The 13,966-nt window shown below is 40.7% G+C and overlaps 1 protein-coding gene across 2 annotated transcripts in view; it reads left to right on the forward strand.

Annotated features, from left to right (window-relative positions):
• Nucleotides 1–1,339: 1,339 nt before the first annotated feature.
• Nucleotides 1,340–13,966, forward strand: part of LOC125431580 (gamma-aminobutyric acid receptor subunit rho-2-like) — a 47,422-nt gene continuing 34,795 nt past the window's right edge. For both annotated transcript variants that reach the window (XM_048494513.1, XM_048494522.1), the window contains exon 1: nucleotides 1,340–1,832. In XM_048494513.1, coding sequence (XP_048350470.1) covers nucleotides 1,645–1,832 — 188 coding nt within the window. In that variant the 5' untranslated portion in view covers nucleotides 1,340–1,644. The remainder of the gene's footprint in view (nucleotides 1,833–13,966) is intronic.

Below are 13,966 nucleotides of genomic sequence, written 5' to 3' on the forward strand. Positions count from 1 at the left end.
TCTTAGTCTTGGAGCTGCAGTCTCTGTATTTAAGTATCCTGATTGGGCCTTGTTGAAAATTAGATATAATAACATAACAAGTTTTAGAATCAGAAGCCAGTGATGAGTGTTTTCAAGCTAAACAACTTGAAAACATTTTTGAACAACAATCCAACATTAGAGCAAATCCTACTTCCCAGGATAGTACCACTGAAGGAGTTTTTTTAAGTTCTAAGATGTTAGTTTTAAAATAGCATGCACATTCTTATGTGCAGTCTTTTCTAATGCACCTGAAAGCTGAACTAAGAAGGCTTCAGAAATTGTACTATACTCTTTCCCACCAAAAGATCTAAGTGTGGTAGTAGTGTTCCCGCGGAAGAGAGAGAGTACCACACTTCTGCATAATCCCTTGGTGTTTGGAGAGGGTTGGAAGGGCTGGTGCCAAGCTGCTGCTGCACTGCTGGGCCTGGCTTGGTGTTTGGGGCAGGGAGAGGACTTGGGAAGGCTGATGCCAGGCTCAGCGGGGCAACGGGTGGCTTGCCACCACTGCCCTGCCAGGCCCATCTTGCTGTTTAGGGCAAGGGGAGGGTTGCAGAGGGAGGAAGTGGTGGGGGGTGAATTCATAATTCTACTTATATTTTCGGTGGGACAAGCTATAGAACACTACTGTGATTGTGCATGCAGCATTTGTTGAATTAAAAATTATGCCATGGTGTAGTATTGGACCAGGACTGAGGAGATCTGAATTCAAACTATTGTTTTCTTGTAAAACTAGGCCAAACTAAATGACATGCTGGAGTCACATAATCAGAGGGCCCAAATTTTTTAAATTTTGTTATGAGGCAAAGTGGAATCCCAATATGGATCTTTCCCTGTTCCTGATCTAAAATGGGATCTAGGGACCACTGAAGAAACATGTCAGTACAGATAGGGGTATCCTCTGTTTCCCCAGCGGAGCAAATAGTGCCTCCCCATGTCCATTTCAACTTGGAAAAAATGGCACAAGGAAGAAGGCTTCTGTTTCCCTTGCAAAATGGTCTCCATCTGAATCAGATCCCCATGCATCTGATAATTAGGTTTTTAAAACAAAGCAAAACAAAAAACCTTGGGCATTTTAGCCATGAAACTCCCAGAACCTTATCTGCTTTTGACACTGGGTGACTTCGGTACAGTCATTCTCTTTCAGCATAATCTATCTGACATTGTCATTGTGAGGATAAAATATAGCAGGAAAGAGCTTTGTTTGCTGCCAGGAGCTCCTTGGAACAAGAGTGGAATTAAAAAAGAAAACATGACAAAGGTACAGACACCACTTCCTGTTTCAGGAATCCTTCATGTAACAGCACACCAGCTACCCAGACTCTGTAACGTACAGTTTGGCAGACAGACTGCACAGCAGTTCTGAGATTAATGGTTCAAGCAGAAACGCAGCAGATGGAACTGAAATCTTTTTATCTGTGGCTGTCCTGTAAAAACACTTTAGGACCCAGAGGGAATGTTGCCAGACAGGACTAACTTCTTCGGGAGTGATGGCCAATCACTGAGAGGAAGGGCTTTGAGTGGGGAGCTGTGGAAAGCTGGTTTAAAATATTAAATTAGAAAAGTGGTGTTTTCTAGCAATGAGCACTCGAGCAATTGCCAAGCCCTGGAGGCACATCTGATTCAATGTTTAAAGCAGGGTGTACTAGCAGTGCAGGAGGTTACTGGAGACAAGGAAGGTGGACCAGCAATTCCCACAGGATGCCTTATATTGTAAAGCTCTTTTTGTTGATCTTTTGTTTGGTCCTTCTTGGGGAGAGCAGAAAGCATAGGAGGAGGAGATGGACGGGACAGATAGAGATGCAGAAGGCAAGGTAAGGAAGGAATGGTAACAAAGTCAAACGATCTCTCTCTTCCTCTCTGCTTTCATTATACATTTTCTCTGAAAAAAATAGTGTTCTCTGTACTTAAGCTCTGTTACTTAAGCCATGTTGGTTGTCTGTAAAAAGGACGTGCACTGTATTTGTCAGTGTGAGAAAGGGGCAGGATGGAAGTTTCTCTAAACCACTTTCTTTATGCTTTGAGAGCTGTTCCAGTGGATCATGTCTGCAAGTATTTTCAGACATAAATGGAGCACTGAATAGATTCTTGGGCATAAATGTTGACAATGAAAGCATTATCCACCGTGCAATTATGCTGAAATGGTCCCAGTTAAACTGGTGGGTCTGATCTGCATTACAGCCAAAGACTGGAGAAATGCAAAGGGAATCAAGCAGTCCTAAAATATATTCCTGTTGCCCAAACATATAAATTCCTACTCAGTTCAGAGGGGCTTATTTTTTGTTAAATGCCAATGATAGCAGCCTTTTTAAAAAAAGATTCTATAGAGCTTGCCAAATTCTCTTGTACTTATGGTTGTGTGTGTGTGTGTGTGTCAAATTGGGGAGCTTGGTGTTTGTTTGTTTTTTTTTTGGACTGTTAGGAGAACATGTACCAAAGAACTAAAAGGTCTTAATAAAGTTGATCAGATTTAATATCACAGCGGTGTGGTGAATGGTTGATGTTAGAAAAAGATAATCTTCTGACACTGCCGAGCAAGCTTCAGTATATTATCTCTCTTTGTTATGTCATCCAGTGAACTGTGGCATCCTATATGACCATTTGCCTTGTAAACAAAGATAGACTAATCCATCTTAAATGGAAACCCTATGGCCGTCATCTACTCATTAGGCATGCGGTCTTCAGCATGATCCTCTGAACTCATAGCATTCATGAAAGAGTTGCTAATATATTACACAGCTGGTACAACCAGTCAATCCACACTTGAACAGGGCTGCTGCCTAACGATAGCTGTTTAACGGGAGGAGACACTTAGCTTTATAGATGTGCTCTCCTCAGGTTTTTCATATGGGATTATTGCTGCCATTGTCCCACTAAGTAAGAGCAACACATTAGATATTGTGATACCGTTTATTTGGCCAAGACCGTTGGTGAACACTTGCATTTTCTAGTTCACCAAATGACCTCACTTTGACAGCCTCATTATATCTATGGATCAAAATCTTCATGTGTAACAGTTCAATCCTGTACAAAGTTACTCCAGTCCCTATCCCATTGATTACAATGGATTTAGGTTGCAATAATTCTGTATAGGATTGTACTGTAAATCAATTAGAATTGTGACATTGACATCAAAGACAACTTGCCAATCTTGTTAATGATTTATAATCTAAAGTATTACGAAACTAAATTATTTTAGGATGAAATTTACTGTTTCTGTGCAGAGTTCACTCTTTCCGGAGAAATTTCATCTGCTGAAATCAGTGAAGCAGTACTTAGTGAATTTCACCCTTTATTTCTGTTCAAGATTGAAGCCCCCCCCGCCCCTTTATCTGAACACGTGTGTAATTAAACACTGGAGGTCAGCTCCTGGTACTGTGTAACTTAAGGATAACAAAGACTGGTGCTTGCATATAATTTCTTCCTTCATGGAAAGTACTGTGATTAAATACTGATGAAATGAAATTAATATCGTTCCCAGATTCCTGCCTGTTCCTATCTGATCTATAAAAAACCTAAGTACTGGTGCATCCAAATATGACATTTAGGGGTGGTTTGCTCCTTGATGAAAAAGGATTGCACTAGAATTGTGTCGTAGTTGCACTAGTATTTTTATTTTAAAATTGCTGTGGCTCCTTTGGTATGTATAAAAGATGCACTTACTTTCCAGTCGTTTCCAGGAAAAAAAAACACAACAGTACAAGGATCTAAGTAATTGCTTCTTTCTTCACTTTGCAGGCCTATATGTATAGTTGCTATTCACTAAACTACAACTGATGGTCTAGTCTAGATCATTCACAGGACTTAACTTCTCCGTGTTGTTATGTACCTGAGTACATGACTGTACGAAGAAACAAAAGAACACTATGTATGACTATTTGGAGAAATTGAGCACTGTTGGTTTGAATGAAAAGGATGTGACATATTTGAATAAGAGTTATTTTGGAACAATGAGAGTCCATTATATATGACCATGTTGTCCAGATACCATGTAGTCAAACAACAATTTGTTCACAATAAACTAGCTGCCCCCATTTATCAGAAACCATTGCCTTGGTTATCTCTGCTGGGTCACTGTCCCCTTTTTCTTTTTAAACTGCTGGGAAAACATTAGGAGGGAAACATAATTTGCTAGCATTGTAATTTTTCAGAATTCCAGAACTGAAGTGCCTGAATGGGGGTAATGAGCGTAACTTGTTAAACATGAACACTAAAGCACCGTGTAATGCCCTCATCTTGCCATGCCAGACAATGTAGTTGCTGAAGCATATTGAACTATAGCACAATATAATTATGTTAAAATTATTTTCTTGATTCACAAGAACACTTTCTTGTCTTCTAAGATGGCACGGGTCTAACTATTGAACAGAACACACACAGAAAAGCCTTCAAGCAATGCATTATTATATGGGGAAGGCACTAAGGCAATAGACCTTGGCCTTCACAAGCATGTCCCTATGTTGCCGAATGAATTGTTGCAGGGTATTTAGAATCAACCTAAATATTACATAATACATTAGATGCTCCAGTAATGCTAGAATTTTGGCTGTTACTGTCACTCTTCAATATTTGCACTAGATGCTATACAAAAGCACAAATGAAGTGGGCAGTTCAGAATTTTACAATCTTCACAGCTGCAGTGGAGAAACCAAGTATTTATTCAGTATGCTTTAATTTTGCCTTTCCTTCAACTATCTCAGGCAGTGGTAGGACAAATAATTTAACAACTGGTTGTTTACAAGCACTATTTTAACAACTGGTTCTGCCAAAGTGGTGCGAACCTGCTGAATCCCACCACTGATCTCACGGCATTAAAAATACCTTTTCCCCTCCATTTTATCTTCACAGCAACCCTGTGAGGTAGGTAAGGCTGAGAGAGACTGGCACAAGATCACCCAGTGATCTTTATGGTAACGTGGGGATTTGAGCAAGAGTCTCCCAGATCCTAGTCTGATGCTCTTAAGTTCTATTCCACACAGCCTCTGAAGACAGGACAGAGAAAAATCAGCTGACAGCAAAGGCACAAGCAAGATAAGATTAGGGTGCCTCAAGGACAACTCTGCTAAGTTGTAGGCCATGGTGTAAGACAGGTGGCAAATTTTGATAACTCCACCATCTTTGCCGCATCTGTTGCACATTGTGTGAGCTGCCCTTTGGTCTCAGCAAGAAAGGCAGGCTATAAATAAAGATTATAAAAGTTTTATATAGCTTTTGCATCCTGGTTTCCATCCAGAGAGTTCAGGATACATGAGTTATTCCTTTTTATCCTTGCTGGAACCCTATTCAGTGGGGACTTGTTCAAAGCCACCCAGAGACTGAGCAGGGATTTGGATATAGCAGGACTCCCACACTTTACTGTACATGTTTTGCTGATGTTCAGAAAACAAAGAGTGTCACTCTCCCTCACACTCAAAAAGGACATAGGCATGGTAAAATTTTGACTGAAATTACCTTAAACATAACCATTCCCGCCTGGGCACCAGTCAGTTCAGGAACCCAATACAAACACATGTAGAACTGCCCTTCCATATTTTACCCAAGCACACCAACAGTAGGAAAATGTCTGAGAAGCGCTTTCAAGTGGCATGCGTACAGCTGTACACCACAAGAGTCAGCAGCATTCTTACGTTTATAGCACACATTGCTCCAGACTTGAAGAGATGGAATGTTCTCCCCCTCCTTCCAAAAAATCCTATTTGCAATATAACAGTATGATGGTGAGCTCTTCCATGGGTGTGTCTCAAAGATGTGAAAGCTTAGAAACAAATACAATGTGCAGTGGAGAAAATATGCCTGGGAAAATTCTCATCTAAAAAGGCTTTTTTAATGACACTCTATTTAAGCAATAAAAGCAAAGGGCAATGTATGGAATTATGATACTTCTTCCCCAACGTTTTAACTTTCCCAACAATAACAACCCCTATGCTAGTCTGATTTCTTTAGACTTCAGAAGCTAAGCAGGGTTGTCTCTGGTTAGTATTTGGATGGGCAACCTCCAAGGAATTGCATCCATTTAAAGTTTATTAATTGCCCTAACCATGATAGCCCAGGCTGACCTGATCTTAGAATTCATAATTTTTTTCCTCTTTAAAAGATATGACTGTTGCACTGTGGAGTCTGAAGCCCTCCCCTGTCCCCCCTTGCTGGCCACCGGGGTCTGTCCTATGGCCTCAGATCAAGCCACAGGTTTTTACTCCAGAGGAGCATGGCTAACATGGCAGCAAGGCCCTCGGTTGGGCCTCAGCCTTCCAACGTGTCCTCCTGGGCCATTAGGATCCCATGGCCTTTTATCCTAATTCCTGCCCTTCCCCCACCCCCTGACTTCCAGCCTCCACCCCGCCACCCTGGTCTGGCTCTGCCCCCAAGCTCCCTTTTAAGACAAGTTCTTTGCCTGTTGTGGCTTGGGTGTTCCTTGGAGAAGAAGTATGGCTGGGCACTTGTTTCCCTTTTCCCCTTGGCAGTTGTGGCTTCATGCCCCCAGTGTTTTGCTCATGCCACTACTCAGCAGCTTGTGCTTTGCTGAGAGACCCACCAGTTCCCTGTGGCCCAGCCCTGCCGCCGCTGCCCCAGGGCCTCTCTTTTGCCTGCCCGCAGCCCAACCTCATGTGCCATGGCCCTGGTGTCCCTCTGCCTTGTCCACTGCTCCAAGTAAGGAGCTCCCTGAGCTCAAGTGGGCTGGCTTGCTGTGGGAAGGGAAAGACAGGGTAGTCCAGCATGGTCCCCATGGTTCCTGACACAGACATCTGTAGACTTTCATCCAACAACCCACTATTAGTTTTGGACATTGCTGGCTCAGTTGCTTATCAGTGGCCATTTCTGCACAACAAAAGCAGCAGAAAATGGCGGATGCAGAAAAATGAAAGTAGAAAGCTTACAAGTTGGGTGGGAACAATAAAACACCTGGCAGGCAAGGGGGGAAAAACCACTGTCCCCTCAAATGTTTTATTTTTGCCGTGCTGTCCGGACAAAAAAAAAGAGATTTTTTTTTTAAAGACATCCCTAGGACATCTTATTTTGGTTACATGGAAATGACCCATATTGGAATATATTGTATTATAATTCAGTACGTATATACTGATGCTAAAATATTTTAACAGTCAAAAAAATGTTAATGACTAGGAAAGCAAACAGATATAACTTTCCCCATTTCCTATATCAGACCAAATTTCTGCTGTTCCCCAATTCAGCTATTTACATGAATTAATTTATCAGTTAGCCATGCTATTTTATACAGCAAATTTGAGGCATACCGATAAATATAATGTATGACTCCAAAAGACCTTTGAATTACAGGTCTGGAAGAATAGGAAGGAATTTCTTAACATTTTCAGCTCTCCAATCAAACTACAATTTCCAGGATCCTTGGGGAGAGGGCGGCAAACTGCCAGAAAAGTTATATCTGCTTGTCATTGAGATAAGCCCATACTTTTTGCTTTTCCACACGCTAAGATGAACTTCCACTACAAAGTAATGCATTTCTGGAGAGGGCAGTGGATCTGTGGTAGAGCATTTGGTTGGCATGTTGCAAGTTCCCGGTTCAATCCCCAGAGTTTTCAGCTGAAACGATCAGATGGTAGACAATGTGGAAAACCTCTGCCTGAAAGCCTGGAGAGCTGCTGGGCCTTTCCCCACTTACCTTAATCCCCCTATGCCGCGTGCTGCTCTCAGTGCGTGGCATCCCTGGCACGCGCCTGGGCGTCCCCATGACGTGGGGTCATCACAAGGTGCCATTTAAAAGAGTACCAGGGATGCCGTGCGCTGAGGGGGCGCGACAGCGGCAGCGGCAGGGCGGCTGCGCTGTTGCCCCCCCTGTCGTGGGGAGTGCCGGGGGACCCCGCGCTACTTTCAGAGAGTAGCGCGGGGCTTAAGTTAAGTGGGGAAAGGCCCGCTGTCAGTTTGAGCAGACAATACTGGCCTTGGTTGACCAGTAGCCTGATGCAATATAAGGTGGTTTATGGATGTGTTCTATGTACCCTCCCAAATATCTGTGAGCATCCTTCAGCATCCTTTTAGGAAATTCTCCAGGTAACAATGATAACGTGTTGCTCACTCCCATTTTTTGTAAGTAGGATTTGTTCATGCAGGAAGATGCATTTTGATCTCATTGAACACTTTTCCTACCTCTGCTCACTGGACTGTTGCCCTGTTTCCCAAGAATAGTAGTCAATATGGACCAAATGCTGATAGTCATAAAGGTTTGTTCAGCAGCAAGGAAAGGAGATTCCTCAATGGGAAGACTAAGGAGGAAGCAATTTGGAGAGTCAGTCATGGTCTTGTAAGTGGCTTTGGAAATGCCCAGATGGCAGTTTCTGATTAATTGGAGCTCTGTTTTTAATCTATGAAGCTGTTAATCTATTAATGCTTTCAGGCCCAGCAAATACTGGTAGCATTCAACACTGTGGAGGGCTTCATAAAGCCCTCCTTTCCTTACCTTCTAATGTTTGTAAGAGGAAAAGGGCTGTACTATTTCATATCACATGAGAAAAAAAGCTTCTCCATATTGTGAAGTGAAGACGTGGTATGTACAAGATTTTCTTTTAGATCCGGCAGATGGGACACAGATATTTGGAAGCCATTGCTCTAAGAGATGTTTATAACTGGCTGTTGCGGGTTTTCTGGGCTGTGAGGTAATTTACCAGATCATGCCACACAGTCTGAAAAATCCACAATAGCTAGTAGATTCTGGCTGTGAAAACCTGTTTGTAACTATTTTGTCATGTCTAGAAACCACTTTTTAACATTTAGAAATCACACCTGCGTATATTTTACAGTGTGTCACACTAATCTAGATCCAAAATGTTACCATTCTTCATAATTTAAGCATAGATTAGTAAAGATGGTATATCTGGTACCAAATCTTTGCTAGTGTAGTATGCAAACCAACAACTGGTCTACATAGTGAGGAAACAGTTTATATATTTACAAATTGATGTATGCTATTGACCTTTCATGAGTATGCCTGGCTTAGGACCATAGGAATGGAAGGAACTTGATGCTGGAACACTCAGATTCATTTGGAGCTTGCTATGTCGCCACTTCAGACAACTGGCCTTTGAGAAGAATCTGATAGATCTGGTGGTAAAATAATTGGGAAGAAGAGGTATTAAATGAAGCTACTAAATTACTGAATCTTCCTCCGAGCTCTTTCATCTTCCCTTTCCATTTTCAGCTAAAAGAATTGCTCATGTTCTTTCCACCTTTCATCTGACTGCACTTTCTTCCTTCCTTCCATATTAATTATCTTCAGTTCTGGTTTTTAAAAAATGCTTTGTTTTTGCCCATATAGCTGTCATTAGCCACCCGCCTCCTTCAGTCAGTGCACTGACTCCCCCAGGCCAATTATGCATGATGTGCTAGCTGAGTGGTGGAGGTGAATGTCCGTTGTTGCAAAATTTCTTGTACTGATATATTTCTTCATGCCTTGCTTTCACTTTTCATTCTCTCCATGGCAAGTGAGCCCACTTCTAACATGATTTTAATTCTGCTTCACCACCAGAGCAGGCAGATTTGCCAGTGAGCACACTTTTGCCCCAGACATCTTCCCTCTGTCCATGGTCCACCTTCCTGCTCTCTCCCACTGCCATCCAGCTCCTTCAAGTCATAGAAAAGAAAGCTCACACATTGACTTCTGCATTCTATTGATATATCAAGGTACTATACATTATTGACCTTGATATATCAAGATCAATAATAACAACAGAGAATGCTTGGAAAAACAAGTCTCTCTCTGTTCCTGTGGCGGCGGCAGCAGTAGGGAGGGAGAGAGAAAACTGGCTCTAAGGCGTGGTCCCCTTCTTTAGCAGCTTGCAATCCAGAAAATTGCTTTGCTCTTTCATTTAAGGGGAGATAATTTTTTTTGCAACAGTATCAATAAAAATGTAGTTTAAAGACTAAGCCAGCAATCTTGACTACCAAGTGTAAGGACATCTGTGCTTTTAGGAATGTGCCTCTAAGATCTGTGCCTTTAAGAATAAGTTGATGGGCAGAGTTAAGAGAACCAGGCCAGGAGAGTTTTCTGCAGAAAAAATATGGATGCAGGAGGGAGTGCCTTCTCACATGTAAACAGAGAAACACAAGAAAATCCCACTGCAAGTCCACTGCCCAGAGAAGAATCCCAAGGTAAGCATTCCATGCATAATGTGCCTTAGTCTTCAGCAATAGATTTAACGTTCTACTCATTTTAAAGTCCCCACTCGCTCTATGTGAAACAGTTCAAATTATATTTGACATGGAGATAGCATCAAAAATGGCCTCCTTGCGGTAACATGTCCTTTACACCATATGTAACCACCATATATATTGGTAACATCAAGTTGTAAGCCTCCACAATCTTGTGGTGATCATGGGGACAGAATTTGGAGCTTTAATCTATGGGTCAGAATATGTCATTTGCATAGGGATACCACAAAAATAGCTTCCCTATAAAGACTCACAACATAATAGCCTCCATCTATTGATTGAATACTTCCAAAAGTTATGGTAAGGCTTAGTAATCAGTTGCCATGGACACAATTAGGCCTGTGTCTCTATAGTAGATATATAAAGTCCTGTGTCTTATTCTCTGCCACCTCTCCTTTATTCCCATTAAGAATGCTTTGAAAATTCTTCTCTTCTGAATTGCTCTCTGATTTTGGACTATCAAATTATCTGGCCTTGCTTCTTAAATCAGTTTGAAGCATTAGTAATCCATGGTTACAGATTTGTTTGTTTGTTTTGAATTTTGGGCAGAATGGATAGAGAAGTGACTTAAAACTGTTTATTTTTAGGGAATCGTCACTTACAACTTAGTAAACGATGACCCCACAATTTAGCCAGTTACCACTTACAGTTTTCTTTATGTAAATAAAAAAGCACTTGGGTATAAAACAACCGCACAATGATCAACTGCATTTGCAGCAGGATGCTTTTTTTTTTTTTTTGCTAAGCAATAGAATTTGTAGGGAGTTACTGGAATAAAAAAAGTTTTTTAAAATGTTTGAGGAAGAGAAGCATGTCACATTCTTTAAAGAGGTAAAATCTGTGCCCCCCCGGCCTCCTCACAGAAAGATAACCTGATAGTGTTCCACAGAATTGTGTGAATTGTTAGATGTTAAGAAAAGGAAGGAAGAAATCTGGGCAAGAGAAACATCTCTGTGTTATGTGAAACTGTAGTACAGGTTCTGAGGGTTGGGCAGTGGCATAGCACCCATGGGGCAGGGGGGTTGTGATGCCCCGGGCGGAGCAGCAGCGGAGGCATGGCCGGGCCATCGAGGGGGCAGGGCGGGGGTGGGCGACACCATGGCAGCAGCTCAGGGCGCATGTGGGTGCCCCGGGCGCAGTTTCCCCTTGCTCTGCCTCTGGGGTTGTGGAACACATTGACTTTGGTCACCAAAATCAAGACTTTTTTTTCAGGATTTTTGATTATCCCAAGAAAGGAAGAACGTAAGCAGAGCCTGCTGGATAAGACCAGTGGTCCATCTAAGCCAGTATACTGTTTCACATAGTAGCCAAACAGTTGCCCTGGAGGGCCAACCAAACAGGGCAAGCAGGCTGATGCCCTGTTACATGCCAACATTGGTATTTAGACATTTGCTTCCATCTGGGTTGTTCATCACTGCAGGTGTGATAAGGTTATTCAACCACCCCAATACAGAGATTACAGAACTACCCAGCCTCAAAAGGGTTTCGATTAGAAAGAGACAAGGGCAGATCAATAAATTATGGAAAGATGCTGTATGCAGCCTCCTCTTCTCCAAGTAGGTTTTTAGGTCTCACAAGAAACCTTTAATTAATGAATCTACTTCTCATGGCACACCAGCAAGTCTCTCACACTACCTTAATGTGCCCAGCAATGGATTCTGAATTATCAATCTGCAGCCTTTGCAGCCTTGAAAAGGAGGTATACTTCTCTTGTGATACATTTTATATGATATACATAGTTTTTGTTAGCACTGTAATTTAGATCAGGGCCAATGCGCTTGTGTTCTGAAGAGTTTGTGAACCATTGACTTAACCCTGACTGAACTCTAGACATTGTTGAACTAAATTTGCTGCTTTTGTCCCTCTCAGTATAGGGGGAAAAACTCTGACACAGATGTTTTAGGCATCTTTTCGTATTTTCAGCTTAGCTTTCTTATTTTCAGTTTAGGCATCCTTTTATTTTTAGGGTGTCATTTTACTTCCAACACTCTTCTCAGCTGTTCTTATTTCAACTCTAAAGTATTTTGCCAGTCAGTATTTCCCTGAAAAAGTGAATTTGGTTCTCTTCTACATTCTCTTGCCCATGACTGTAGCAATGGTATTTACAACTTTGTAGATTTCCCTGTGAGGGCAAAAGGCTTGTGGATCTTAGTTTATTCTAATCCTCTAGCAATGATTAGAAAACTAGGGTTTCTTCCCTCTTAGCTAACTGACCCCTGTGACTTCTTACTGTAATTAAATTCCCTTTGGGTAATATACGTTATGGCAACCCTTAAATGAAGAGGTTGCTCTGCTATCTTTCTGCATTAATTTCCATGGTCTTCAAATTCTGTAGATTTCATTTTCTTATCTGCTCCACAGGGCAATCAGACATAATCAGACATAAATAAATTAATTGGAAAATAATTCTGTTTCCATGGAAATGGATTCTGAATTATCAATCTGCAGCCTTTGCAGCCTTGAAAAGGAGGTATACTTCTCTTGTGATACATTTTATATGATATACATAGTTTTTGTTAGCACTGTAATTTAGATCAGGGCCAATGCGCTTGTGTTCTGAAGAGTGTTTCAAGTACATACAGTCACATACTGCTTCAACGTACAAGAGAGGGAAGGAGTTTTAAATAGAATTTAATGAATACATTCTGCACATAGTGGGGAAAATGTGTGTATATAAAATGACACATAATTGTAATATGATCATGTGAAATAATGGGCAAATCTATGGTACTTCATAATTTCACATCAACTGTGTATCTTTTTGTTAAATTAGAATCCAGCAATAATAATGTATGTCTTCATTCTGTAGTCTGCTTGGGTCAGTCCTTTTTTCCAGTTTTAAGAAATATTTTCAATAATAGTATTCTGGTTCTTAAACCTGAATCATTTGCAAAAATAGTCTATACATGAAAATGCATTTGCAGATTCTAACATTTCTTTTTTTTTAATGAGTAGAACTTTTTTATTTGTTCATCAAAATCTTTGCAAAAACTAAAACATTCAAAAAGACAAAAAAATCAGCAGATTATAAAGTACTTATTTCATAGACTCCCAGTTTCTTCTGTATCAAATATTAATCCTTATAACTCAAAACAATTTTTCCGCACTTGTTTATTAAGCATTGAAATGAAATGAAATCTTTAGCAATATTACTGATAAAAAGTCTCATGTTTTTTCATTGGTTCTTACTTTAACAGTCCTTAACATTCAAAACCAGTAGATGTCAAGGGTTTCCACTTGTCTATGAACTTAATTAAGTTTTTTTCTTTGAGTAGTGAAGTTTACTTGGCCAAACTACCTTCACCCACCATTCTTCAATTGTAGGCATAGCTGGAGTTTTCAATTTCTGTACATTAGTATTCTTGCTGCTGCTGTCATATATAAAAACAAAGTTCTGTGTTCTCTTTCCACATATCTGTCCATAAATTCCAAAAGATAAGCCTCAGGTTTCATTTGTATATTAATTTTTAAAATCTTTTGGATTATTGTATGTATTGAACTCAGAAATTTCTTAGCTTTTAAACAAGTCCACCATCAGTGATAAAATGTCTCCCCTTAGTATTCACATTTCCAACACTTATTTGAAACATTTTTATACATCTTTGCTGGTTTTTCTAGTGTCATACACTGACACATCATTTTATCAAAGTTCTCTTTCAAACTGTAACAATCTATATTTAAGCCCCTTTGACCACATATTCTCTCTTTGTTCAAATACCCATTATACCCAACATTGGTAGCCCATTTTATCATACATTCTTTGACCTGT

This window comes from Sphaerodactylus townsendi, linkage group LG01, assembly GCF_021028975.2.
Source record: "Sphaerodactylus townsendi isolate TG3544 linkage group LG01, MPM_Stown_v2.3, whole genome shotgun sequence".
NCBI classification, from domain to species: Eukaryota; Metazoa; Chordata; class Lepidosauria; order Squamata; family Sphaerodactylidae; genus Sphaerodactylus; species Sphaerodactylus townsendi.